At 42.2% G+C, this 26396-nt stretch overlaps 3 protein-coding genes across 3 annotated transcripts in view; 1 reads left to right on the plus strand and 2 right to left on the minus strand.

Moving 5' to 3' along the window:
* The window catches only part of CLDND1 (claudin domain containing 1), a 28318-nt gene extending 12984 nt beyond the window's left edge, over positions 1–15334 (minus strand). Inside the window, exon 1 of the mRNA XM_083854685.1 lies at positions 15247–15334. The gene's annotated coding sequence lies outside the window, so the exon portion shown is untranslated. The remainder of the gene's footprint in view (positions 1–15246) is intronic.
* On the plus strand, positions 5714–6862 carry GPR15 (G protein-coupled receptor 15; the record flags this gene model as incomplete). Its single annotated transcript, XM_083882561.1, has 1 exon — positions 5714–6862. The coding sequence occupies exon 1, from the start codon at positions 5744–5746 to the stop codon at positions 6860–6862; it is 1119 nt and encodes a 372-aa protein (XP_083738687.1). The 5' UTR covers positions 5714–5743.
* A 4647-nt stretch (positions 15335–19981) lies between the features above and the next one.
* Positions 19982–21365, minus strand: LOC310906020 (apovitellenin-1-like; the record flags this gene model as incomplete). The annotated part of the gene is made up of 3 exons (XM_083854984.1): positions 19982–20081; positions 20777–20936; positions 21305–21365. The coding sequence occupies 3 exons, from the start codon at positions 21363–21365 to the stop codon at positions 19982–19984; spliced, it is 321 nt and encodes a 106-aa protein (XP_083711110.1).
* Between the last annotated feature and the right edge of the window lie 5031 nt (positions 21366–26396).

Genomic DNA, 26396 nt, shown 5'->3' on the forward strand with positions numbered 1-26396 from the left:
AACTGTCTTTTTTCATTTTTCTCTTCCTTTCACACCTCCTCACAATGTGCCTCAGCAGAACTGCTGGTTGATCTGTTTAGTTACAGAGCAGGATCAATTGGTCAATTGGGAAGGTTTTAAAAGCAAAAGCTTGCTTTACTGTGCACAGGAAAGCACAAAGGGAATAATGCTGAGGGCTGTAGCATAAATGCTGTTCCTGCTTTTTGCAAAAACGAAGTTTCTTTGATAGCAGACCTAGATCATGAGCATTACTAACTTCTTGGGCACTGACATCGAGTTTAAAATCACAGTGCTGCAAACAAAATAAACAAAACCCCCAATATGTTGCAAAAATAATTAAATTGTTTAGTATAAAATGTCTGTAATTTTAGTTCTCACAATCTAAGGGAAATAAGTAAACATTTGTAGGAGGTAGCACCATCTGTATTAAATGAAGCTGATACAGGATGAAAAAAGAACAAAACCTTCTTCATATATCACATTCACATCAGGAGTTATTGATTCAGACCTGAAAAAGGTACTCAAAAATCTGCCTGTTTTTTCCAAAATTACTAGTTGATTTACAAGATGGCACCTCTTCCAACAAATATTCTCTTTGCAATTAAAAAATAGGGCAGTTTTAGTTTTAGGCACCATCTATGAGCATTTTACACAGCCTGAGTGAGCAGAAAATTCTTTTGATTCCCCTCACACCTCTTCACACAGTTTGCCTAGTTTTATTTCTGCCTTCTTTATTTTTCTTTAATATTTTTGTGGCACAGGACACAGTAGTATAATTTTCACAGACAGAAAACCTTCTAGATGTGCTTCTCCCAAATACCATGAATAGTACTGGGGCATTATAGTGATACTCATCCTCTATGTCAGTGGTCTCCAAACCTTTTTATCATGTACCTTGTCAGTAAAAACTTTTTGAGCAGGCAGGCCTATTAAATGTAAATATTTTTTTAGAATAATACACGTGTACTACGACACCAATAAATAATGCCCATTATAAAACATACACAAAAATATAAATTAAAAAAGAATGAGATAAATAGCAAGAAACAATAATCAATATTTTAAAATTAAGTGTACGATAATATTTTCTTCCTGCACTGCATTTTGTGGACTGCTGCTCTCAGCAGTAAACTATTTCAGTCTATCCTGATGCATTGTCTCAGTGCTCATAATTTTACCTGAATAGGTTCCACCCTTTCCTCGTTGTTGAGGGATGAAACTTCCATTGCTTTGCCTTCAAGTGGTTGCTTCTGAGCCTGACTTCAACTAGCCATAGCATAGTAGGGCAGTTTCAGTGCACTTTTTAGTGTGGGGTTTTTGATTTTTTTTTTTAATTAGGTCTGATTCTTACATGGTTTTTAAAGTAAAATCATTCAGAAACAACTACACTTTATTTTACAGCCAAATGAACCTCTGTCCTTCTCCGCACCTTATCACTATTAATAATTTACAGATATGCAGCTTATTTTCTCTCAATGCCTATGCTTATATAAAAGTGCATGTACGAGCTGGAATAAAATTACATTTAAACAAAATGAGGGTGAAACAGAGGGTCTAAAACAACACAAAAAAAAAAAAAAAAAAACCAAAACCGAAAAGAAAAAAAAAAAAAGAAAAAAAAATAAAGAAAAAGAACAAAAAATAACCATTAAACCAAACCCACATCTTGCTACCTGAAATACTTCAATTGCAGAAATTTGTAAGGGGGGGTGGTGTGAAAAAGAAAGCCCGTTTCCTGTGCAGATATTTTTCCCACAAATTACGTGACTGCCTACCATAATATATGTGTCACAGGGAGTAGAGAACCATCAACAAAGACATTAGAGCTTTTCCCTTGCTGCTGTTGGATATACCTCTTCATTCCTATGAGAAAGATTTAAGGAATGATGCAAACTCTGACCTGGCAGATCTCACAGGCGCATTTGAGAGAGGCAAAACCATCAGAGAAACACACAGTTTAAAGCAGATCTGGCCAAATGCAGTGCCATCATCACAGTACCTGCTCTAAATGCCTGGTTATGAAAGTTAAGCTGGTTCTCAGGTTCAATGTTGCTCAGCACCCCAAAGCTTCATTTGTTCAGAGCTGCCTCAAGGGCTGGGTAAGATGGGTAATCCCAAATGGAAGAACATACACCCAAGCCAAAACAGCAGCTGGTTGCTTCAGGAGAGAATTTTTTTTGGGAAAACAGTTTACATGTATCTTGTGAAGCCTGGGAGGAGGAAAATGCTGGGGAAATATAGGAGTAGGAGAGGAGAGGATGGAGACTGTCCTCCTGAGCTTTATGGAATATCTATGCAGGAGTGTTATGAGAGGAATTTCCGTGCACTCAGTATTTTTGATAGCTTGGCTCTATCTCAGGAAAGAGAGCTCAGGGAAGAATAAGAACCTAGATGATGCCCTGAGTGAATCATTATGACATAAAAACACCCCAGACTACTGACAAATATTCCTGCTGCTGCTCCACTCAGATAATTACACTTATCACTTATCATTACACTTATCACTTACAATAATATCACTTTAATATTCACAACAATGCTTTAGTTTATCTTTGCAAATCTTCTGCCCAAATAAGGAAATGTCAAATGTGGAATATGGCAACATGCAGTGACATCCCTAAGTCTGCTTAGAGCATTCAAGAAATACAGAGCAAATTCAGGAGAGAAGAGTTGGTCCCTGTTGGAAAAGGTTTATTATTTATTTATTTATTTTATTATAGAATTTTTTTTTTTAGAGTAAGGTTTTTAATTTAAGGGGAGACACCATAGGAACCACAAACACAGGAATACATGGACGTGAACTTATCTTTATGATGCAAACATAATTTTTGTGTTTGCTCTGAGATAGAGAGGAAAAGAGTGAATTTCAAGAAGTATGAAGTGTGCAATGGAGGGAAGAGAAGTTTGTGTCTGATTTCCACAGCTTGTAACTGCTTGTAAGCTGTTATTTTCTAACTGCAGAGTAAAATAACGCACAGATCCACCTTTGCAAGAGAGGCAGAACTGCTGTAGATCTGACTGTAAGGTTCTGTAGACCAGCTGGTCTCCTGGTCTAGTACTAATGGAAAGAGAATGCCTCTGTTTCCCAGTGCTTCCTGGAAAAAACAAAACCAAAACCTAAAAAAAACAACCAAAAAAACAACCAAAAAAACCCTCCCCAAAACCCAAAAACGTCCCCAAAAAAACAACAAAATCCCAACCAACCAACCAACCAACCAACCAACCAACTAAACAAACAAAACCAAAACAAAACCACCCACAAAACAAAAAACCACAAAAAAAAACCAACCAAAAAACACACCAAAAAAATCAAACACAAAACCAAACAAACAAAAAACCACAAAACCCCCAACACAACAACAAAACAACAACAAAACACCCTCTCCACCCCAAAACCTAAAACCCTAAAATACATTCCTTGAAGCAGCAATAAGCAAAGATCACACAAAATTCACCTTTGCACAGAATTAATCAACCGCAATTTTTGTAAAGTGTAAGCTCCTTGGGCACTTTTACACAAGTCTTGGCTGAAAACTCAGTATATTCTTTGTACTCTTCAGATGGTGAGAGGATGATTTTTAGTCTGTGTTTTCTTGCAGATTTACACTTGATGCCGCTTGCATGCCAGTTGCAATGTCCTCAATGCAACCTGATTTTAAGGGTTTTAGGAGGTTGGTCCTGTGCTTCCTTCTCCCAACTTTGCCAGGGAAGAAATAAGCTGGCACACAAATCCATACTGTAACTGACCACTAAGAAGTCTCTCATAAAGAAAGAGATTTGCAGCAGCAGTACCTACACATTTCAATCACCACAGAAGAGACTTTTACATTTCATTGAAAATAAGAATTGTGTTTTAGGCAATCAGTTTCAGGAGATTACTTCTAGAGTAACAATGAGGCATTTTACAAATCTATGGAGTTTCTTTACTCTGATTCATGACTAAACGAACTAAACAGAGTTACTGCCTCTTACTTAGAAGAGGAATGATTTCTAGGGTGGACACTTACGACCCACTTTGAGATGGCAGGAAGATGATTTTTAGCCTGTTATTCGTTACAGGTTCACATTTACGTCTGAGGCATACAAATCAATCATCTTAGCCAGGGTGTTTTTATAGACCTTGATCCTTTTTCAGAGTTTGTGATGGCTGAATTACACTCGCTAAATTAATGCTTACACATTTCATAAAAATAGTCAGCTAGAGTCCACTAGTGCCCTACGGATAGGAAGGCAGTCGTGTATAAGTGGGTACTTATTAGATATCAGCATATCTACACATGAGCCAGTGCCTACCTAAATACCCTTCCATCCTGCAGCCAGTCGTTTTACAGCAGCTTCTGCTTTTCCAGGTGTCTGGAAGGAGCGCATAACCTGAGCAGTGGGAGGGTGAATCTGAGTGCATCCAGAGTGGACTGGAGGGACTAACTGGCTGTGCATGCAATTTGGAGTTGTTCCTTGCACGTGGAGACACATGCAGAAGCAATCTGTCTGCCTGGGGGTGCAGCACGCACCAGGAGGTGATTTCCTCACAGCTTTGAGAATCCTGGAGGCCCGCCTGGTCTGTGAACATGCTGGTGGGAAGGAGAGGAGGGAGAAGATGAATTTATTTTTAGAAGAGAGGAAGGATGATGAAGACCAATAGTGCGGGTTTCAAATTAGCGTGCACTGACAAAGCTGTAATGAATTCAGTAGTTTTGAAAATGAGAATTTCTGTTTGATTTATGCACCACTGAAAGGGCTGTCTGTAAGGTAAGTCACAGCTGGAGCAATACTAATACTGCAAATGAAAGGTGAAGGAAATCAGAGCTCGTTAAGACAAGTGAGTGCTGTATATAAGAACAACTCAAGAGCCCCGCAGGCTGTGCAGCCAGAAGGAGAAGGAACAAACCACTGCTCAGGAGTTCAGGACTGTGGCTGAAAAGGAAGGCTGTGTGGGGGATGGAGCATCAAGTCAAGTTTCAAATGGCAGAAGAATATACAACACATTGGAAAACTGTTCTCTGAGTTTCTAATACATTCCTAAGGTTGGGTGTGGACAGTCCAGATCTAGGGGAATTGGTGGGGCTGCAGGGCAGGAGAGGGGCACTGGCAGGGCAGCCAAGAACCTGGGTTGGTTCTTTGGTGGGGAACAAACGGGCAGAATGGATACAGGAGTTTAAATGTTTCTCCCTATATATATTCATATGAGAGAGTTACTTTCAAACAGAAAACAAAAATCATAAACGGTCAAGTAAAGTAAAAACCTCCAAGCCTCAGGAAAGTCAGACTTGCCCTGACAAGCAATTTATACAAAATGTTTTGAATATAGATAAAGGTTGGGGCACCTGAATTCACTGTTCTCAGGGTTCTTATAAACTGATACAATCTCAAATTTCTTCAAATTACCAATATGCTTTCCTAAAAAAAAAAATTCAGACTCTCAAAACCTACCTTCCCTCCACCTGAAAGAAAAGCAAAACCTGACTCCGGAAAATGCAAGATGGAGATAGAATCAGTAAAACTAAACCTGATTTTTAAAAAAGCCATGTGCATTTATTCTGAAGACAAGGTTTTGACTAATCAGATACTTTTGTTGCTTGTTCGTTGCCATACAGTTGGTTCAAACAGTAAAAATCACCTCCCCACAAAACCACTTGTCTCCTCCCCCTCCTCTCCCCCTCCTCTTTGCTTACTGATAAAATAATTCTAAAGAAGACCTGGCAGGGAAGGGTAGGGGAAGCTCAGAGGCTGTCACAAAGAGAGGATGAGGACAGCTGGGCCAGAAATGGAACTCCCCCAGCCATCATCCATGGCTACAGCGACAGCTACAGCCACCTTGAACTATGACGACTACTACTACTATGATGAGCAGTGCCAGTACCAGCACCTGCAATATATGTCTACCTTCCTCCCTATCCTCTATTGTGCCGTGTTCCTGGTGGGCATTGTTGGCAACTCACTCCTGATAGCAGCCTTGGTCTTCAAGCGACGGGTTCAGAGGCTGATTGACATCTTCATCATCAACCTCGCTGCGTCTGACTTCATCTTCCTCATCACACTGCCTTTCTGGGTGGACATGGAGGTGTCAGACGGGAGCTGGAGGGTAGGAGCTTTCCTCTGCAAAGCCAGCTCCTATGTCATCTCAGTCAACATGTACTGCACCATCCTGCTCCTCACCTGCATGAGTGCTGACCGGTACCTGGCGATCATGCACCTCTCTATGGCGCGACGGATCAGGACAAGGTCCTATTCCAGAGCACTCTGCATCTGTGTCTGGTTGTTATCCTGCTGCTTAGGGATGCCAAGCCTTTTGTCCAGAGAACTGAAGAAGCAGTACGGAAAGACTTACTGCACAGACAAAGCCGTGACAGAAGCCAAACAGATCATGTCACTGACGCTTTTAATCCTGGCCTTCTTCTTCCCACTGTTGAGTATCTTAACCTTTTACTGCTCCATCACCAAGAGACTCTGTGTGCACTATCAGAAGACTGGGAAACATGATAAGAAACTGAGAAAATCCATCAAGGTTGTCTTCATTGTAGTGGCAGCTTTTGTTTTCTCCTGGGTTCCTTTCAATGTTTTCAAGCTTATGGCCATCCTTTTGCAACTCTTAAAGCAGCACAACTGTTTTTTTAACACGGTTGCTCAGCTGGGCATGAAGGTGAGCAGCCCTTTTGCTTTTGCCAATAGCTGTGCCAACCCTTTCATTTACTTTTGCTTTGACAACTACATCCGCAGGGCCATGCTCCAGTGCTTGTGCCCACGGGTGACAATCAGCAGCAACAGCTCTGATACCCTGGACACCCACCTGAGCCATTCCTTATCCAATTTTGTGGCAGGGGAATATGCCACCAGGAAGAGGAAGCGCTCTGTGTCCCTCTGATTGTGAGCTGGTACTGCAGAGGAAGGAATTTCTTCCTCCAAAGATGGCAGGAAAAGAAAAAGAGAGACGAGCAACAGAGACAGGTGCAAATGTAATGCAAGCAGTGCTTCAGGTGGGAGGGATGTTGCTTCCTTTAAAATGCAGATTGATGGAATAGAAAACCTTAACCACAGAATTACTTTGCAATTATTGCCGTGGTGATGCATATGGTGTAAATGCGAAACCATCATACCAAGAAATAGATACAAGTGCTACAAACTTCAGAGAAGAACTGTGTGGTTCAGTCAAGGCCTCTCTGAGATGAGCTTTGAACTTACATGTGTATAGGTCTTTATTCTGTGCAAGAAAAGCAACTCCAGTGTTTCTTGCCCACAAATAATCGGCAACTCCTCAAACCAACCTGATCAATTCTGGGGTTTTGCAGGTTTTTGAACTTAGAAATCCAATATTTTAATGAATTTGTATGTTACCAGTTCTCATAACTTGACTCTCATGCATTTTAAGCCTCAGCTTCTTACTACAGCATTAAATCTTTAGTTTTAATAGTTATAAAGTGCTTAGCTTTTCGGATTTCAGAAAAAAAACCAGAACTTGAAGGCAGAGAAACTGGGAGACAAGCGAAGTCTTGCATTTAACTTTTCTCTTAAAGAAAAGAAGACCAACAAAAGCACACTTGTGCTTTTTAAGACTCTTTTGAGGACTTGACACAATTTATGATTGCGTGGTCAGAACATAAAGAGTCACTGCCTTCTACTAAGGAAAAGGACACAGTGAGTAATAGAGTGAAAGGTTACACATGCAAATCTGCTAGAAGGTTTCAAAGGAAAGACAGCTATGTCAGCTAACACAGCTCATGAAAAAACTGTCTGGACAGCAGAGAAAAAAAACCTGGGGACTGGATGATGGAAGTGGTATCTCGCTGATGTAACTGCAGTATGTGTACATTCACTATGGCTTCTCTTTTCACACCTCTCTATTTTCTAAACATCTGTAAATGGGAATAACTCTTCTGAATGTTTCAAATAAATTCTGGTATTTGCATTTGTTGTTGAACAGTTGAGCTGTTTAATGTCCTCAGAGAAGCAAGAGCAAGGGCAGCGCAAACCTAGAAACCAAGGTATGCACATCTTGCCCAGCTCCCCAACCAGTTCCACACTGGAGCACTGGCTACCAGAGCAGGTGGAGAGGCTCTGCAGGCTCAGGGGAGGCACAAGTGTCTTCAATTGCTGGTGGCAGAATGTTCTCTGGCACACAGTAGGATACTGGGATATCACTGAGGCACACACAAGCTTTTTGCTCTCCCCTCCCTTCACTGCATGTGTTTGTGTCCTCCTTCTCTAACTCTCCTAAAAGATTTTGTTTTTCTTCCTCCATATGATAAACTTCCCCTCCCAATCCCACCTAATTGCCAAACTCCTTTTTCAGTCTTACAGCTGCATGAAGAGCATCAACTGTTCCCAGACCTGCCAGTGTTTGAGAATGAGACCAGCGTCAGTTCCAATTTTAAAGTTATAAACTTTTAAATTTATTTGCAGTGACCCTCAGAACTGCTGTCTCTTCTCAATCTCTTATCTTCTTTCTACCTTCGCAAAAGCATAACAAGACTATATTCTTTTTAGGAAACTAAGCCTAAGATATGCATTTCAACTAAAATATGATTTTTATTATAGAAAAAAATCAGTAAGTCAGACTTCATTATTTCCTCAATCCCTGCCCAAAGCACTACAATACTTCAGAATACATCCAGTCTACAAGACTTTAAATAATTCTAGTTAGAGTTCTTTCTTTCTTTCTTTCTTTCTTTCTTTCTTTCTTTCTTTCTTTCTTTCTTTCTTTCTTTCTTTCTTTCTTTCTTCAAAATACCAGATCAAATTGGAAAATTTACTAAGGAACTTCACCAAGATCTCATGCCTAAAGCTTTAGTTTCTGGAAAATAACAAATAAACTTGGTAAATATTGCCAGACTTGAGAAGAATCACACATAAATGCCACAGCAAATACTCCAAATGAGCAAAGAAATAAAATATACAAGAGGCAACCAATTTAGCAAAGGAAAACTCGCCAGATTCTTTCAGACTGTCATCCAAATTAGTGTAACTTATTTTCTTGTGAACTGCAGGTCATTTGACATCTTCATGACATGGTAAATATTATTTTCAATTTTTTTAAAACTTATTTTTATTTTTATTTTTTAAGAAAAAAACAACCTATGCTTGAACAGCTTTACTTCAGGAATTTTTACTATTCCGTGTTAACATTCATTATTTGTTTGTGGGCACTAACATATCTTCAGATGATACCAAAATTATTGTGATTGAAAGTATTTAATGTGGTAGACTTGAATAATGGAACAGGATACCTATTTTATCTGTGTTAAAAGAATTAAATGACAGTAAATTGGTTTGCTATGCAAAATGGAAATAGTGCAGTTCTGATATGACACCTGCCAAAGACCTTGGCAAGTAATTTGGATTGGGCTTTTTTCCCCACAACATTTATTATTTTAAAATAAATCCAGTATGACTGCAGCTAATAAATATGGTTGAGCTTTTTGTAATCTAACTTCTGCTTTCATTGTCATGAAAAACTAGCAAGGTGTTACTAGAAAATCTGTCAGTGAGTCTGGATAGGAACATTCATCTGCCCATCCCACAAACCTTTTCATTATTTCAGAGATGCTTTTATATTCCCTTAGAATTAAATCACCACCTTTTGAGATTTTTAATGAAAACAACTATACCACCAGTACCACCCCCAGTCCAGAGGCTGGTGCACTTTCTTGAGGTGTGCACAATCAGAGCTGAAGTGCCTTTGCTTCTTGATATAAATCAAGATCCTGTTAGACACATCTCTTGGTCTCCATTTTGGCTTGAACGAATCAGCAGTTTTCAGAAATAAAGTGTTTCATCTCAACACAAACAAAAATTGTACCCAGGCCGGATGCTTGTTTAAATAGACAAAGAATTTTTATAACTTTAATTTTGGCAGCAGATGTACTAATACTGACAAATGCTCTGCAGCTAATGCAACTTCGAGTTGCAAGGACTGAGGAGAAAGTCACACAGGGAATAGCTTCAGACCCAGAGTGAGCAGGGCAAACTTGCAGCTCTCAAGACAAGAAAAAGTGGTGTAGTCGCTGTGTAGAGTGACCCTCCACAAGTACTGCAGTAAGACTGGCTCTTGGAAGCCAAGACAAAACTTCCACTGACTTAGATGCATCCAGATTTCGTTTGTGGCTTCTTGTCCTGGCTCCTTCAGACTGGTGGGATGAGAAGCTCCAGGCAACATCTTAGGTTTCTAATAGGATGGACTACAAAAGGAACATATCCTGACTTTACAACAATCTGGCAATTACGTACTTGTAGAGTGCGACAAAAAAAATGTAAGGTCATTGACAAAAAAAAAGACGTTTGGGGTTTTTTCCTCAGGTGCTTGCAGGGCATATTGCACAAAGAGATGTCAGCTCATGGGTGGGGACACTCATACACACTCCTAACAGTGACTGTTGGAATACACTGTGACTACTGGAATACTAATTTGTTATCCCTGTAAGATTGCTTACATTCCTGAGTTCAGCAGGAACTTGTGAGTAGGTTTAGAAACTGTAAGCACAAATCATTACATGTCCCAAAATGTCAAACTGAAACACTTGGACTCAATGCCCTTAAAGGGTTTTCCCGATTGAAATGATTCTATGATTCTTCTCTGGTTTAAAAAGCTTCACCCAGTTAAAGAGCACATTTCATGGCAAGTGAAGAGCAGAAAGCAGAGAACCACAATCCTGCAGTGGCAAATCCATCAGGCTATTTACTGAATATGTCAGCATCCTGCATATTGTCAGAAAAAGGGTGGTCAGTTCATGAACAGGAACAAAGAATGAGCTACCTAAATCCATAAAGGATGGAAATATGCACTGGTGTTAAATGGCCTCAGAAGTAATTACAATGCTACCAAATGCCACACACAGAGGTGTGAAACCCCTAGAAAACCAGAAAGGGCCCATGGTGTCTCATCTAACATTTTAATATCACACCACAGAGCCTGCAATTAGTGCACTCTAGTTCTCAATAACAACCCAAGCAGCTGCTCAGTTTGCAGGTGCAGGTGTTCAAAACTCTGCTGGAGTCTCGCTTGCAAGTGACAGGAGCTTTTGGAATAGTCCAGTCTCACTAAATGAGAGAGGGGAGTTGGCCCCAAGCATTTGGGCAGCTAAGACCTGAGTTCATAATGAAGTAAAAGAATGCCAAATATGGGAGCTGAGAAAGCAAATGTATTGGAAAGCAACAGTCTTCCAGAAGAAAGGCCATCTTCCACCTCTGAGCTGATAAAAAATTCCTGCCAAAGGCCAGGTTGCTTGTGTTGATACTTTTTAAAAAAAATATGAGTTGAAACCTAGTGGGCTTTTTCCCAATTCACCTCACTTATGTTTCTGTAACAGATTGCAACAGCTCTGGAAATTGAGGCCACTTGTTATAGCTTGAGAGCCATATCAATATCAGTCATTTAAAGAATGCATTGTGACCAAAATACATATTTTCAAACTTCAAAACAGTTTCATAATTAGTGAGAGATCACATTCTTAGTCAGAATCTCCCACTAAGTCTACTAAGTAAACACACATCCTCTGCTGTTTACTTCTCACATTTTCTAGAGTACATGGGATTTTAAAAGAGGAATCTCAGCAACAGATCTCAGAAAAGAAAAGGCAAATATTTCTCTTCAAACTTGGAGTTCATTTAGCTGCTTTAGGGACTAGAGTAGGTCACAGGGAAGGTAAGGTGAGAATCGTATCTCAAAGAAAATTCTTCCCACAAGGAGAATTCGAAGGTTTTCGTTTGTATTAGCTTCAGACCCTTTGCAAAAAGCACTGCTATCCAGAAAAGATGAATACTCACTTTCTAAGCAGCAGATCCTTCAAAAGTGAAGTAGATTCAATATTATCAGGAAATAACTGGATGCATCCAAAACTTACCAGTCAATTCTGAACAAAACCCAAACAACCCTCTGTCTTTTACTGGGCAATGAAGTCCCCAGAATGTGATGCCCTCTCTCCTTCTAATAAATAAAACTAGTTAATATGAATATAAAAGAACAGCTGTTTCTCAAAGGATGCCCTTTCTTTAACCCTCAATTTGAGGCAAAGAAAACCGGATTGTGAAACTGTGTGGCATCTGCTAAGAATGCTAATGAAACTTGGTCAGTGGTTTTAAAATCCACCCAAATTTTCAGCCTGGCTTTAAAACTGTTACACATGACGTCCAAAAAGTCAGGCTTGAAATGCAAAGAGCAGCTTTTGCACTGAGAAACACCATGGATAAGTAAATACACACAAATATTTGCCATATATAGTACTGTGCACCTGACTTGGCCACGCACATGACTTCCCTCTATGTGCTGCTTAACCAGCTGCGTGACTACAACCACCATTTCCCCTGTCATCATCCTCACCCTGCCTCCTCTCGGAACCACAGAAACTTCTACCCATGCCTTACACAGAGAAAACATGCAAACCATTATTTAAAAAAAAAAAAAAGAAAAAAAAAAAAGATAAAAGAGAGAGAGAGAGAGAGAAGAGACAGATGCATGTTTGATTTGGCCTGTGTTTGCCTTGGTAGCTTTCAAGAAACACATATACATACATAAACTTCTGCTCTCCTCATAGGCAGCCAGGACACTATGGATAGAGGGGTGCTGAGAAGCAGAGAGGGCAACAAATGCACTGAAAAGTGCAGTGGCATGCCCAAAACCTCAGCTCTAGATAAGGTGTCAGATATCATTAAATCTAGTCAAAGAACATGGTACTTCCGACCACTTAGGAACACACTCAAGTAATTGAAAGCCTTTTTCAGATATCCCACCAGAAAAGAGAGGAAGGCTTTATAAAAATCTATAGCTAGAGAAAAGAATAAACCTTGAACAACTCTCATAATCCCCTAGCTTCCAGAACTCTTGTTTTGGCAACTGCACTGATGGTGCTGTGACACACACTAATACACGGTCACTTAAGAGGCTGTGACCTTCCTAAGGCTATTAAAAATGTCTGAAACCCCTGCTGATTCATAAAGGAGAGATAACCCTCCTACTCTTCTAATCTTTAAGTACTTGTGCAACTAGACTAATAATGCTTATATTCCTTATTTCCACTTGTCCAAATAAATACTAGTTAAAGTCAGTATGGAAACACTCAATTTTGATGAAAATCAATGGGAATTTTATATGACTAACTTCAAGAAAGCTGGGGTTTGGCTGACAGAGAAGACTAAAAGCCTAACTCACAGACTATCTACCCAGTAGTAAACCCAGCTGGATTAGTGTGTCTTTTAGAGTTAATGCTAATGATTCATCTCCAAAAGAGAGAGGAGCCATCCACATAGGTGCTGCTGGACTAGGTTTCCTGGTGCTGCTGGCTGCACCTTCCTTAAAGTGCCTTTAAGCAACTTGGATAAAGCGTAGGGCAAGGTCACAGTGGTTTAGGCATCTGTGTTCTCTGCTTTAGGCACTTCTGTTCCCTGCCCTTCTCCTGTGGCTGTGAGGACAGGATAAACTGTAGTGTGAAAATACAATGGCTGGAGTGTCTGCTAACAGCTGTAGGTAGGATAACTACCGGGGCTTGACATAGAGTGTCTCATGTTCACAGAGAGGACAAATAGTGGCATGCATCTTCTTTCTTTTTATCTCAAAAAAACAAGCCTGTGTTCTGATTCATGCTCTAACAAGTGGCATTACCAGCACAGCTGGAGAAGACTGCAGGCAATCATCTGGTTCACTAAGAGTAAACACTGAACAGATTATTTTTCACATGTATCTGTCAAAATCCATAAGGGTAGGTACTTTATCCTCAGAACTCACAAAATTCACTGCAAATCATGAGATGCCATGCAAATCTATTCAGAGGTTCCTTTTACTTGCTTTTGAACTTCTGGGTTTACCTTTCAACCACACACTTTCCTTGCACACACTGGAAGAGAAACAAACATTCCTTTTAAAGGAAAGCTGAAGGGTTTTGAGGATATAACCACTTATTAGCATCACACATAGTCAGTCCACTCAGGGAGCAGACATGCTGCCACACACAAATTTAGGTGCTTCAAAACCAGGGGTTTTTTTTATTGGCTCAGTTATTTAAGTCAAGTCTGAGATTTGCTTCATCAAGGGAGTCAGTCATAAACCCTGGTACCCTGTGGGAGCAAATGAGTGCCAAGAGCTGAAGTACTTTCTGCATTCGTGCTCCATATTTTGATTTTATGTGTTGTGACATGAGTCTGCAATGTCTGCATTACCTGCCACCCCTTTATGGTGGAGAGCTGCAAACGAGCTGCCCAAAAAACTTGTAACAGTGCCTACTCTTCTTGTCTTTTGTTTTTGATAGAAAAATTTTTCTCTTGGTTTACAGATGACAATTGCCTGCACCATATTTCTAACACCGCACATGAACTGGCAAAAATTACTGATCTATGGGGAGTCAATTCAACAGAGAAATTATTTCTTTTCCTCTCTCCTTCACCCCCAAAGTGAACCCTCCACAATAATATATGATGGAGCAAAAGGCACTTACAATTGAAGTGGAAAATTTCTAAACCTAACAGCTATAAAGAAGTCCAAAGAAGCAGGATGGAGTTTATATGAACTAACGACGTTTTTAGAAACACAGTTAATCAGGTTAATGGCTGTTTTGGATGAAGCATTGCTTCTCAATAAATAGTGAAGCAGTAAGTGTCATGTGTACGTATGCTGATTTTATATAATACATCTTTATTTTTCTGGGGTATGAAAGTACTATTTGGAAAAATGGGTAACTCCAAATAAAATTATCATCTTCTCCCTCCAGCAAAATCTACCAGTTATTTTTACAAAATAGGACTTCTATCAAGTCAGCCTTATCATTAGAATAATAAAATCTCTTTTGAAATCTAAAAACCACAAGCCTTTTCCGGAGCAGAAAAGGCCTAATTAGTTACTTAAGTTGCTAAAATAATTGTATGTAGCTCCAACTATTTTTGCCACCCAAAAAGAAGAAATAGGAGACTTCCCACTTTCATGCTGAGCAAAGCAGCTCAGAAACAGGGGCGACCTAAAAGGCTGAATTAGCCAACAGCCACAGTGGCAGTTTAACTGACAAAAGGCAGCATTAAATGAAGGACAAAGCAACCTGTGACCATTAACGAGGTTTGATTTATGTGGGTTTCCTTCCTTTTAAAAAAAAAACAAACCCCAAACCAAAAACAAAATAACAAAACTTTGGATTTAATTGACCACAACTGAAAATAGATTACTCCTGCATGTCACACAGCCACGTTGTTGGCTGTTTGACAGTTCTGTGCCCTCCAAGTATCAAAGCCGACCTGAGCACTGCATTTGGGAGCTGCTGCTGAAGGGAAGGTTACCTGGGAGGGTCTGTGCTCCATCCAAAGGGAGCAATCCAGCACTGGCAGGGCTTGTAACATCAGGCACCCCAGAGAAATGCAAGAGACAGTGAAGCCTTTGGAAATAAGAGAAAATGTTACAATCAGGAAAAAAATAGCTGTCTTGAAGTATTCTTTCTAAGCAGGGAACGTAATTCACTTGTTTTCAAACACTGGGTCACTCACACATTTTCCCTCACATCTCAAGTTTTTGTCTCTCAAGTGAACTGAGAATAAAACAGCCCCAACACAACACCTGAACCCATTTAACAAGGATGCTATGGTAAACCTGGAGATAGGAAGCTGTAAATATAAAGGTGAATACAAACGGTATATGCTCTTCACTGACATGTACAGCAGCAGCACTTGTAAATATTTCTTCTATTAAGACCTTCAGTAATCAGTACAACTCAGGGTTTATAGCAAATGTTCTTTAAACCATTTCCAGACACCCTCCTGTATAGCAGTGAGCAGGTTAATGCTTCTCCCATGAAGCCCGGGGTGTACCTGATGCTGTGGTACATCTGAACACCACTGAGAAACTTTATTAAAGCAGTTTTATCACAGCTACTGTCAAAACAGTTAGCTGGGACTTGTGCTCCAATTTTCTAGGTTTTTGAATAGCAAACCCAGAAACACTTAAAGAAACATTTCACAAAGAAACACTTTGAGAAATGGCCTGGTCGCACATCCCCCCCACATCTAAATATAAAGAAATCTGCGACATGGGATCCTCTAACCCGGCACACCCTTTCCCCCCCACAAAGAAACTGTGTCTGCAAGGCACAGTGTGGTCACTACACACCCAGGCGAGAGGAGCCCCCACCTTTCTGGTGAGCAGGCAGGTAAGCGAGCAAACACATGCCACAAATTCACTGTTTATTGCGGAAACAACATTCAAACCCTCCCCACCCACCGCCGGCCCAGCTGCAGCCTCTCCACCCCAGCCCGGCCCGTGACCAGACAGGCTTCCCATCCCGCGGGCTCAGGCGGCCGGGGGGGGGCGAGTTTACCTGTCCCAGCCTCACCACAGAGTGCGATTGGGGCTGTAAAACTGCTCCTCCCTTCCTTCCTCCAGCCGCTCCTGCCCGCCTCCCAGAGCATCCCTTGCTGGGCTGGGGATTCCCTGTCCCCCCCGCCCCCCGGGCAGCTCCTGTGCGCCGGGAGGAGGCGGGGATGAGGGGGATGAGGGGGATGAGGGGACGGCGGGGATGAGGGGGATGAGGAGAAGGGGGATGGCGAGGGATGGCGGGGACGGGGGATGGCGGGGGATGAGGGGACGGCGGGGATGAGGGGACGGGGGATGAGGGGGATGAGGGGACGGGGGATGAGGGGGATGAGGGCACCGGGGATGAGGGGGATGAGGGCACCGGGGATGAGGGGGATGAGGGCAGCGGGGCTCGCGTGCGAAGCGGCGGCGGCGGCGGTGCCGCTCTGAGTCAGCGCCCGCCCTGCGGCCGCGCCGGGAGCGGAGGGAGCGGGCGCTGAGTGATCCCGGCCGCCCGCCCGGCACGCAAAGGCTCCCGGCGCCCCTCCGGAGCCAGCGCTGCCTCCTTGTGCCTTGTTCTCCTTACCGGCTGGGCGTACCCGCGCACACACAAGCGCCCCGTTGGTGATTTTTGGCGTTTAAAACCTGGGGAAGCCTCTTTGCCAAAAGCCCGCGGGGAAAGACAGAACCATCAGACCGTGTCTGCTCTGTGCCCTTGTGCCAGCCCAGCACCACAGCTGCTCCTTCCCCTCGCTGTGCCCGCACTGCCCTCACCAGAGGACAGAAACTGCCCTGCCCCGAGATAGAATGTCTGCTGTGTGTAGGTGTGAGAACCGGCCATAAGTTTCAAATACTTTACAAGAGTTTTTCCAGTCCTTGCCTGCTCAAACATCCCGCGCTGGACTTTGTGCTGCTGGAGGACTTGGGGTGTTCATGGCCAAGGGCAGCGGGCACTGCTCAGAGCAGCACAGAGCCCGAGGCGGGTGTTCCCTTGGCACTTATTAGTGATTTTTCCAAGTGTTAAAGAGGCGAGGGGAGCTAGGAGGTGTAAAAGCCATCAACACTCGTACCCACCATAATAAATACTTCTCAAGAAATAGTGTTTTTTGTAGAAATCATGAATACCTGAGGGGTTATTCCCCCATCTCAGAAACAACAGAAGCCTGACATTTCTTAAGATTTCATTTTAATTGACTCAGTTGGACCAGTTACACCACAAGCTTTTCCAAATCTGCAAAGTGAATGATAATTACTCAACAAGAAAGTTTCTGACATGAATCTCACTGAAATGAATGCTTCACTTATGAAGCCTCTCCAAGAATCTTGAAAAACTCAGTGAACTCTGCAACAGGCATCACTTAGGAAGTGATTTCTGTACATATTTTAAAAATAAATTACAGATCAACCTGTTTATTCCAACTGAAAAGTAAGAGTAGATATTAAACATTTACACATTGAAATATAGCTTTCTTATTGCATGTCCCATGAATTTGCCCCAGGGTAATTTTTGGAATAAAAATCTTTTATTTCTTCTACCCAATCCCAACATGAATGCTGTCTCAGCATCTTAAGGGATGCCAGTAACATCAGGGGCAGCAGTAGCAGTGGAAGGTTGTCTTCTTTGCTCTTCATAGGTTGCCCCATGTTTTAGATTGTACTAGAGATTAACTCCCTGGAAGGTTTTCTACTTTTTTTTCTCAAATGTAAAAGTGCATAGCATAGATAACTAACTACATGATCAAGAGATTGACTAGAAACAAACAGAGAGATCTATGGTCTGATTCTGCTTTGCCCATCTGCTGAAACCAGACATCAAACTGCTAACCCAGAGTTGTCTGGCTTGGATTTTCTTCAGGTTACATTTCTTCTGCAAAGAAGCAGAAGGAGATAATTAAGTGCACTTAACAAAATGTCAGCTTTGTTAAGCTTTAGCACAGAATTCATAGCAGCTACTGTGCTGCTCCAGCTGTGCAGTGATGCAACACAGAAATGCCACTGGGTTGCATTGGTGAAGTCACACAACAGGCTCAAAATGCAACATGAGGAGCCCTATACTTTCCAAACTTTTTTCTACCCCTTTTGGAAGTGCATACAAGTAGATTGAAAAGGCTGAAGCACAGATTTCCAGGATACCAAATTCTTAAGAACACATTCAGGCTTTTTCATATGACTCATGACTTTCACTCTTTCAGAAATAGTTTTGAAATGCCAGAAGAACAAGTTCTGTTCTGAGAAAATTGTTCCTTGGGATAAGAGGGGATTTAAGTTGTAGGACTTTCCCTTGTAAGTGTTATATTTGAGGAAAAAAAAAAAAAAAAAACAAACAAAAAACATTGAAGAGACACATGCAAAACAAGCAGTAGGGAAATCATCCTTGTAGCAAAAGAGCTAAAGGTCCTGACTTTTTCATGTGGTAAATGTTCTTATCACCCAAAACTTCTGCTTTTCTGAATCTCCTCCTAAATACATTTTCATAATACATATGCATGTTCATTCATTGTGGCTGGAGAAGCAGAGACAGTCTAAGGAACTCAAGCAGCAGGGAATAAACCTGCAAAACAGCTCTGCAGAAGTGGTGAAGCACCTGAGATGGAGGAACTTGCTGCTCTGCATGGGGACATTGATTTCATTGTGATTGCACATGGTAAAAAGGAGCTGCTGAGACAAAAAAAAATGGAAGATGAGGGGATTTTATTCCAGGCAAGTGGTTAAGTCCAAGCTTATAGCTGATCTTATGGATAATTAAAGAAACAAAACAAAACAACAAAATGATGGGCTTTCTTTAGCCTATGCCACAGTCTCCCACTGTGATTTCAGAAAAATTGCCTACTTGCTTCTGCTTCCCTAATGAGAAAGATGGATTTCTTTGTCCAGTGTGGGCATCTGGGCTGACACAGTTACACAGGACTGATGAGGACCTGCCAGGTCCTCATACACAGTGCTGGGCATAGGTGTCCCTCTCATGAAATGCTCAAAATAGAAAATTTCCACTCATTTCTCCTTTGGCAAAGCTCATTCAGTAGCATCTCTGGCTGGCCAATGAGACACAATTCCAAAGTCCTGGTTAGGTTGATGGACATTTCAGTTTACTGGCACTTGTTTTCCCAGATTACCTGAAATCATGATACAGGTGCCCCTACTTGTTTCCTACCTAACCAAGGAGCACCATCAGTTGCACAATCAATTGTGGCTACTCTGAAAGGTGCTCAGGTAGTGCCTCCTCTGCCCAAGAAGAATCTGAGCTTAGTTAAAAGTGCCTGAATAGTCAGGGTTTGCTGGCATTGCCTGCAAAATCTTCTTGTGATTCACAGCTACATTCTCAGCAGAATGGATTCCCAGGTGAGTCAGATTCCATAATGGTCAAAACAAACAAGAAACTTAAGGAAGTGTAACAACCAACATTTTTTTTTATTAGAGGGACAATGGCCAAGCCATTCAGGAGGAATTAATTTTCAAGATTTGGCTACAGAAGAACTCTACAATCTCTATATTGCCTTCCCCATGCCCAGCCGCTTGATTTTTTTTTTTCCCGGGGAGGCTTCAGCAGATGCCTTCAGCAGATGCCTTCCATCTTTTGGTCTTTGAAGGTGGGTTCCCTCTAGTGGCATTAAGAGGAGCATCGATTCTGTGTTAGTGACTGATCTTGGTCCGTAGGAGGGGCAGGGGGAAAGAGGACGCTGCAGGGTGTTACACACTCACTTCAGGAAACACTGACTTGTCTTCATTTGGCTAATAGCCCAGGATTCTTGTGTACCACACGCTCTTTATTTTTTCAATCATCTGTTCAAACATTATAGAGACTTTAGTCGCTTCTTTGGCGAGTCTCTGTCTGCAGGAAACAACGAAGTATGTGGTAAGATACCCAAGTATGTGAGGGTAATCCCCATCTGCTGCAGTTACCACTGCCTGTCACTGAGAGTGCAGAGCTCCTTGGCAGTCCTAGAGGGGCTTTCCTCAGGAGGCAGGAACAGGCAGTACATGTGTGCCCTGAGTTACATGAAACTGTCTCTAGAGTGATCATGCTTTTCCTTTTGTGAGGAAACTCATTCCCCTGCCTTGAGCAAGACATGCACAGCTAGTGCTTGTCTAGCTCAAGACAAGCGCTAGCTAGTCTTGAGGCTAGACAAGACCAGCTGTTCTGTGATTTGCATCAAGTGATCCTGGCACACTGAGTACTCAGCCCCTCACAGCACTGCAGCACCCTTCCAGAGGAGCTGATTCCCCACCAGCCAGCAGCCTCCTCCCTCACCACCCATGGAAAAAGAGCAGTACCTGCCATCCCTGTGAACATTGTCATGTACAATGTGCCTCCCTGGGAAGAGCTTGTGCTTTCACAGGAGACCATACCACCCCACCCCATCTTCCAGCACCTCTCTCCATTGGTACATCAGGCTTTGGTTCCTGATTAATGTCCCATCGGATCTCCCCATACAGATAGTTGAATAATCTATTCTTTCTCCCACACCTCCCTCTCCCTTTTCACTCATGGCCATTGGAGCGTTAGTGCAGAAAAGGCTTCCATACCTGGCTGCAATAACTGTTGGACTTTGGACAGTATCCAAATAGAACTGGCTGATTTTAGGGTACACCTTGTTCACAGCTTCTTGGACGTAAGATACAATTGCCTCAGGGATGGCCAGCAAGTCACGACGTTCTCTATCAAAGAAGGACTTTGACTGCACTTCTGAGAAAAAAAGGCAAAACCCCATGAGGCTTCTCATGTCACTCGTGTCTCTGGTATCTTCACCCAGGTTCAGGGGAAGAGATTTGAAATTCTGAGATTCAGAACCTCTCCCAGAATTTGCTCTACAGCATTCAGCACCCCCTCTTCCCCGAGTCATGGGTGTCTAAGTCATAGCCCTTCCATGGCAGAGTATTTGCACCAAGTATGGGCTGCTTTCATGCCAGGTCTCTACTGACTTGTTCCATGCTGCCAAGCAGTGTGTATTCATGGTCTTCAACTGAATGATTTGGCTTCAATTCTTCACAGTATGTGAGAACCTGTAGAGCTGAACTTTGTCTCAGGAAAAGAGCAAAGCTTTTCAGACTTACCGTGGAGAGTGGTGCTAAGGAGCAGAATCAGAGCTATCACCAATGCCCTGGATTGCAGCATGGTTTGAGTACCAGTTCTGCTCTCTACACAGAGAGACCTGCAGGAATCAGCATAAAATGTTTGGGTTGTTTTCAGAGAAATAAAACCTATTGGTTAAACACCTGATTCTGCAACAAACCTAACCAATGAATGAAGACAAGAACAGAAAGATCATGGTGCATTTCCTCTGAAGAAGTGAGGAAAAGGTAGTATAAAAATTAGGGTGTCCTTTTATTTGTATAATCAGAAATGTCCACAATAATAATTTTCAGAGCTCAAAGAAATATGGGCAGCTAAAGCCAGTTCTTTTATATGAGAGCTAAAATCCCATTTCAGCACATGAGCAAACCAGTAAAAGTGCCAGAGGTCAGAAGAGGTTTCCTACATGCTGAAGTACAACTTAAAATTAATATTGCGGAATTTCTTTGTTTGATTTGTTTTGGTAAATTGCTCTAAAGAACATTGTGCTAGTTAGTACATCACATACAAGGGTCATCTTAGTGACGCAGTGATCTGAGTACTTTGTCTTGCTTTAGTTGAGGAAAGTCTCAAGTAGCAAACTAGGTTCTCTTGTCTTTTTCACTCTGGGTTTAATGCAGCAGAGAGTAGCTTAAGCAGAACAAGTTCCCAAAAGTGAGTGAATGCAAAATTCGGCTTCATCTGACTTCCTTTACTTTTGTCTTTTAAAAAGGTCAGCATTGGAGAATTGAAAATTTGCTACTTGGTACACTGAAAATACAACATTACATCTAAACAAGCTTTCAAATATGCTGCACTTGAAACGGTTTTAGAAATTAAAATTGATTTATGCCAATTAGAGGGCTACATCAGAGCAACATGAAGAAAACATTGAGCATAGTGATTGCAATGGCAAATAGGCTGAAAATTTATTATATGTGAATGTTTTGCTAAATCCTGTACTAGCTGGCTACAAGTCAATATTCTGTCTTATCCCACAGTAAGGAGATTTCCATACATTTTTATTTCCTTCTGTGCACAGATTACCTCCAAAAGCTACCACCCAGTTCACTAGATGTTTGCACAGTTGCTCCTTTAATTACCCTTTCTTGATTTTTAATCCCAGAGCCAGTTTCTCTCCATGTACAGAAAAGACAGAAATTTGTTTCCCAGGAGCATGAACAGGTGCTCTTACCCACTTCATAACCTGCAGTGTCTGTGGTGAAAGCACCTGGGAAAAGGTAATGTATGTCCCAACACTGAAATTCTGCAATTCCCACCATGGGCTTGACCCTGCCTGAGTGTCTTATGGAGCATCCATCATGCAGCTTCAGAGCAGGGGACCCCAGGTACTCCCACCCTCTTGTATTTCAGCACCACTCCTGGCTATGGAGTGTGGCTCACCATTCCACCATTCCTGGCCCACACTTTGGTTTGCACTAAGAGATGGGGAAAACAGAAAATTACCTCCACTCACTTGTCTATGATCTAGATACACCAGTTACAAAGTCCATGCCACCCAGAACAAAGACTTCAGCTCTTACCTGTCCTGCTTTCTCTCTTTCTCAGGCCCAAGCTGAGGTAGGTGCTCATCTGAGACCCCAGCATTTATGCAGAGTTAATATAGTGGTAGCAAGGGGTCAAAGGTCCTGCTTTGTTTCCCCATTTGCTCTTTTGCAAGCACATCCAGCTCAGTGGGACAGGCAAGAAGCTGTGGAGGACTCTGGACCTGTTATTGATGTTTGGTAATGGAAGGTCAGTCTGACCTGAGCCCAAGAGATGCAGAAGTCAGCCTCTGGGTCATCAAGTCCCCTATTTTGCAGGCAACCATGACATAGAGGCCCCTTTCATAAACTGACCAAACTCCACATTAATAGTAGCTAGAGATGGGCTCAATTTTGCTCCCACTCTTCCTGCACTCTAACCCCACTGCTCTGACTGTTGGCACTTACCTGCAGCTGTTACACCTGTCTCCTCTCCATTTACAGCACATGCATTAACCAAATGGCGCACAGAGGTGTGCACCCCTCTCATGCTTCTTTCCCCATGACCAACCATTTTTGCACAGGCTGACTAGATGAGAATACACCTGAGACAGCTGTTAAAACTTACCAGGAGGAACATCCAGCTATGGGATCCCCAGCCCAAGAAACACAGAGCTGTTAAGAGCAGATCCAGAGGGGTACAAAAAATTATCATGGGGTTGGAACATCTCTCCCATGGGGAAAGGCTGAAAGAACTGCGGCTCCTCAGCCTGGAGAGAAGGCTCCAGGGAGATCTTACTGAAGCTTTTCAATTCTTAAAGGGTTCTTTTAAGAAACACCAAGACTCAACTAAGTCTTGTATTGACAAGAGAAAGGGAAACAGGTTTAAATTGAAAGAGGGTAGATTTAGATTGGATGCAAGGAAGAATTCTTTGCTGAGGGTAATGAGACACTGGACCAGGTTGCTCAGAGAAGTTGTGGACACTGGAATTGTTCAAGGACAGGTTGGATGGGGCTTTGAGCAACCTGGTCTAGTGGAAAGTGTCCTTGCCTAAGGCAGGGGCAAGGTGGATGAGATGATCTTGTAAGGTCCCTTCCAGTGCAAGCCATTCTTAAGATTCTATGATAACATCTCCCGAAGCTCCCCAGTCCCACTGAGAAAGTGGCTGCATTGCTGCTGTAGGGAATGTTTTCCTGTAACTCATGTTCCAAGTGCCTCTTGGGTCTCCAGCAGGTCCTGTCACCTGTGTTAGGCATGTGCAGCCAGGGGCAAGCGACAGAAAGGTTGCAACACTGAACTACAAAGGGCATCAGCTGGGGGAATGGCAGGACAGAAACTAGGCCTGCCATGTGAGACCCAACAGATTGCCATTCTTATGCGTCCTGGGTTGACAGTGCTTCCTATCCCATATCGTGGGCTACCTTGTTATGTCTAACAGCTGTCCCTGTTTTCCTGTTGGCTGGGCGGGCACTGTCTGCCCCCCCTTTTCTTGGCTCTGCTGGCATTAGCTCTGCTTCTGCTCTGGGCTAGCCTCGCTGTGCTTCGCTTGCCGCTCCCTCTCTCCTTTACGCTGCTCATTTTCGCTGTTTCTGGTTTTTTTGGGTTTTTTTTTTGGTTTTTTTTTTCCCCTTTCCTTCCCTTCTCCCCCCCCCCCCCCCTTTTTTTTTAAGATTTTGGACCGGCACTGGAGCTGACCTGACCAGAGAAGTCCGAGGATCTCCGGGGCCTGTGAAAGAAGCTCTGCGCCCTCCCCCTCACAGTAACTTGAGCCTTTTTTCTTTTTCCCTTGTGTCAGGGGGTGTTTATTCATTTGTTAATAAACCGTTTTTTTCCACTTTGTTTGAGAAATTCCTTCCCAAACCCAGGGCTGGGGGAGGGGTGGTAGAGGTTTTGTTATTAGGGGATTCCTTTGGAGGTTCTCCCCTAATTCAACCTAAACCAGGACATTATGTCAATCACTTATTTATTAGGTGACTCTCACATGTGGGAAGTGTGAAAAGCTCAACCAGTACCTTTATTTATCAAACAAACAATATTTCTAGAGGACTTGTCCTCTCATGGTGCTCCAAGTGCTTTAGAACCAAACAGTAAGTGTTCTCATTTTGCAGACATGGCAGCCAAGCTGCGAGTCACATAATGGAAGAGGGCTGCCAGTGGTTTCCAGACGTTTTAGACGTTTTTCCACTCTCTAAGTATTTATCCAAATGATTTTTTTTTTAGAAAAACAAAGAAACAAACCTCTCCCAAAATAAGAAAAAAAATCCCACATACAAGCAAATCATTTTACATTTTTGTCCAAAAAAGTAACAACACAAGATTCTTACTGATGTGTAAAAAGGTTAACTCAAGAAATAAGAACAGAGGCTTTTCAGTTCCATTTCTGGTGCAAACACTAAAAAACAATTTATGGTCTAGGAAGAACACACTAGAGCAACTGGTTGAAAGTTCTCTTATATTTCCATTATACATTTGACAGTCATTGAAGAGAATATACACATTTATCATCTTTTACAGCTGGAATAACATTCAGAAGACCAGTAGCACAAGGCACATCATAAGCATTTAACTTAGCAGAAACAGGAATGAGCAGTCATTACTTGGAGGGGTTAATTCAAGATAACCTCAAGTATCATTTCTTTCTGATGTCAGGTCAACAAATGGGAGGCTCTAAATGGGTGTTTTAAACTGATGTGCTGCAGGAGGTAGTAAGAGAAGGGACTTAGCTGCCCTGTGTAGTAATCCATACTGCTAAAGAGCTTTGCATTGTGGCTGTTATCACACGAGGCAAGTTCCCCAGCCCTGAAGTCAGCCTAACTTTAGGCAGTGCTATCATGAATACAATCCCAGAGACAGCAACTGGGTGTTTCAGCACTTTCTAGTGCCAAACAGGCACTTGCCAAGACCGGATCAATGATTGCACAGAAGCAGCCCTTGCCCACCATTCCTGGAATGGCATTCCAGAATGGCAGGGTGCTCTGCAAATAAGCAAGAAAGCCAGATATTGCAAGTACTTTCTTAATCAAAGAAAAATCACACAATTCTTTATCTCTCCTATGCATCTCTGGTCTGAGGTAGAAAGCAGCTGACTGTAGCATGGGTGACCTTATCTAGCCCTGTGTGGCATGGTCACTTACTCATTACATTATTTTAAATTAGGGTAACAGGCACTTTATCTGAGACAAAAGATTCATTCTTTGGGTGTAAGGTATATTCCAGCAAGAACAGAAGAACAAAAGTCTAGAACAGCAATAACTCCCATATATGAAATATTCAACTTTTTCCATCACAAATGGGCTCACATATGAACATCAGCTCTCTGGAATGGCTAAAAAATTAAGCATGAATAAATTGCAATGCAGAAAGAATTAGGCTAGGATATTTCCTACTGTTATTTCTTTCAGTGTGCTGTGTTGGAGCTGCTCAGTTCTCTCTCTCTCTTAAAAAGTCAAAGACCCTGTGATCTTATTGGAAAAGGGTCCACCTTGTATTGTGCAATGCTGCTACAATGGGTTTCACTTAAAGCCAATTAAAATCAGAAATAAACATCTAAAGCAGAGCCTACAATAAGCATCTAAAGCAGAGCCTATTTCCTTCCCACTTTTCTGTCTG

Source organism: Zosterops lateralis (genome assembly GCF_965231275.1).
Source record: "Zosterops lateralis genome assembly, chromosome: 2".
Classification (NCBI taxonomy): domain Eukaryota; kingdom Metazoa; phylum Chordata; class Aves; order Passeriformes; family Zosteropidae; genus Zosterops; species Zosterops lateralis.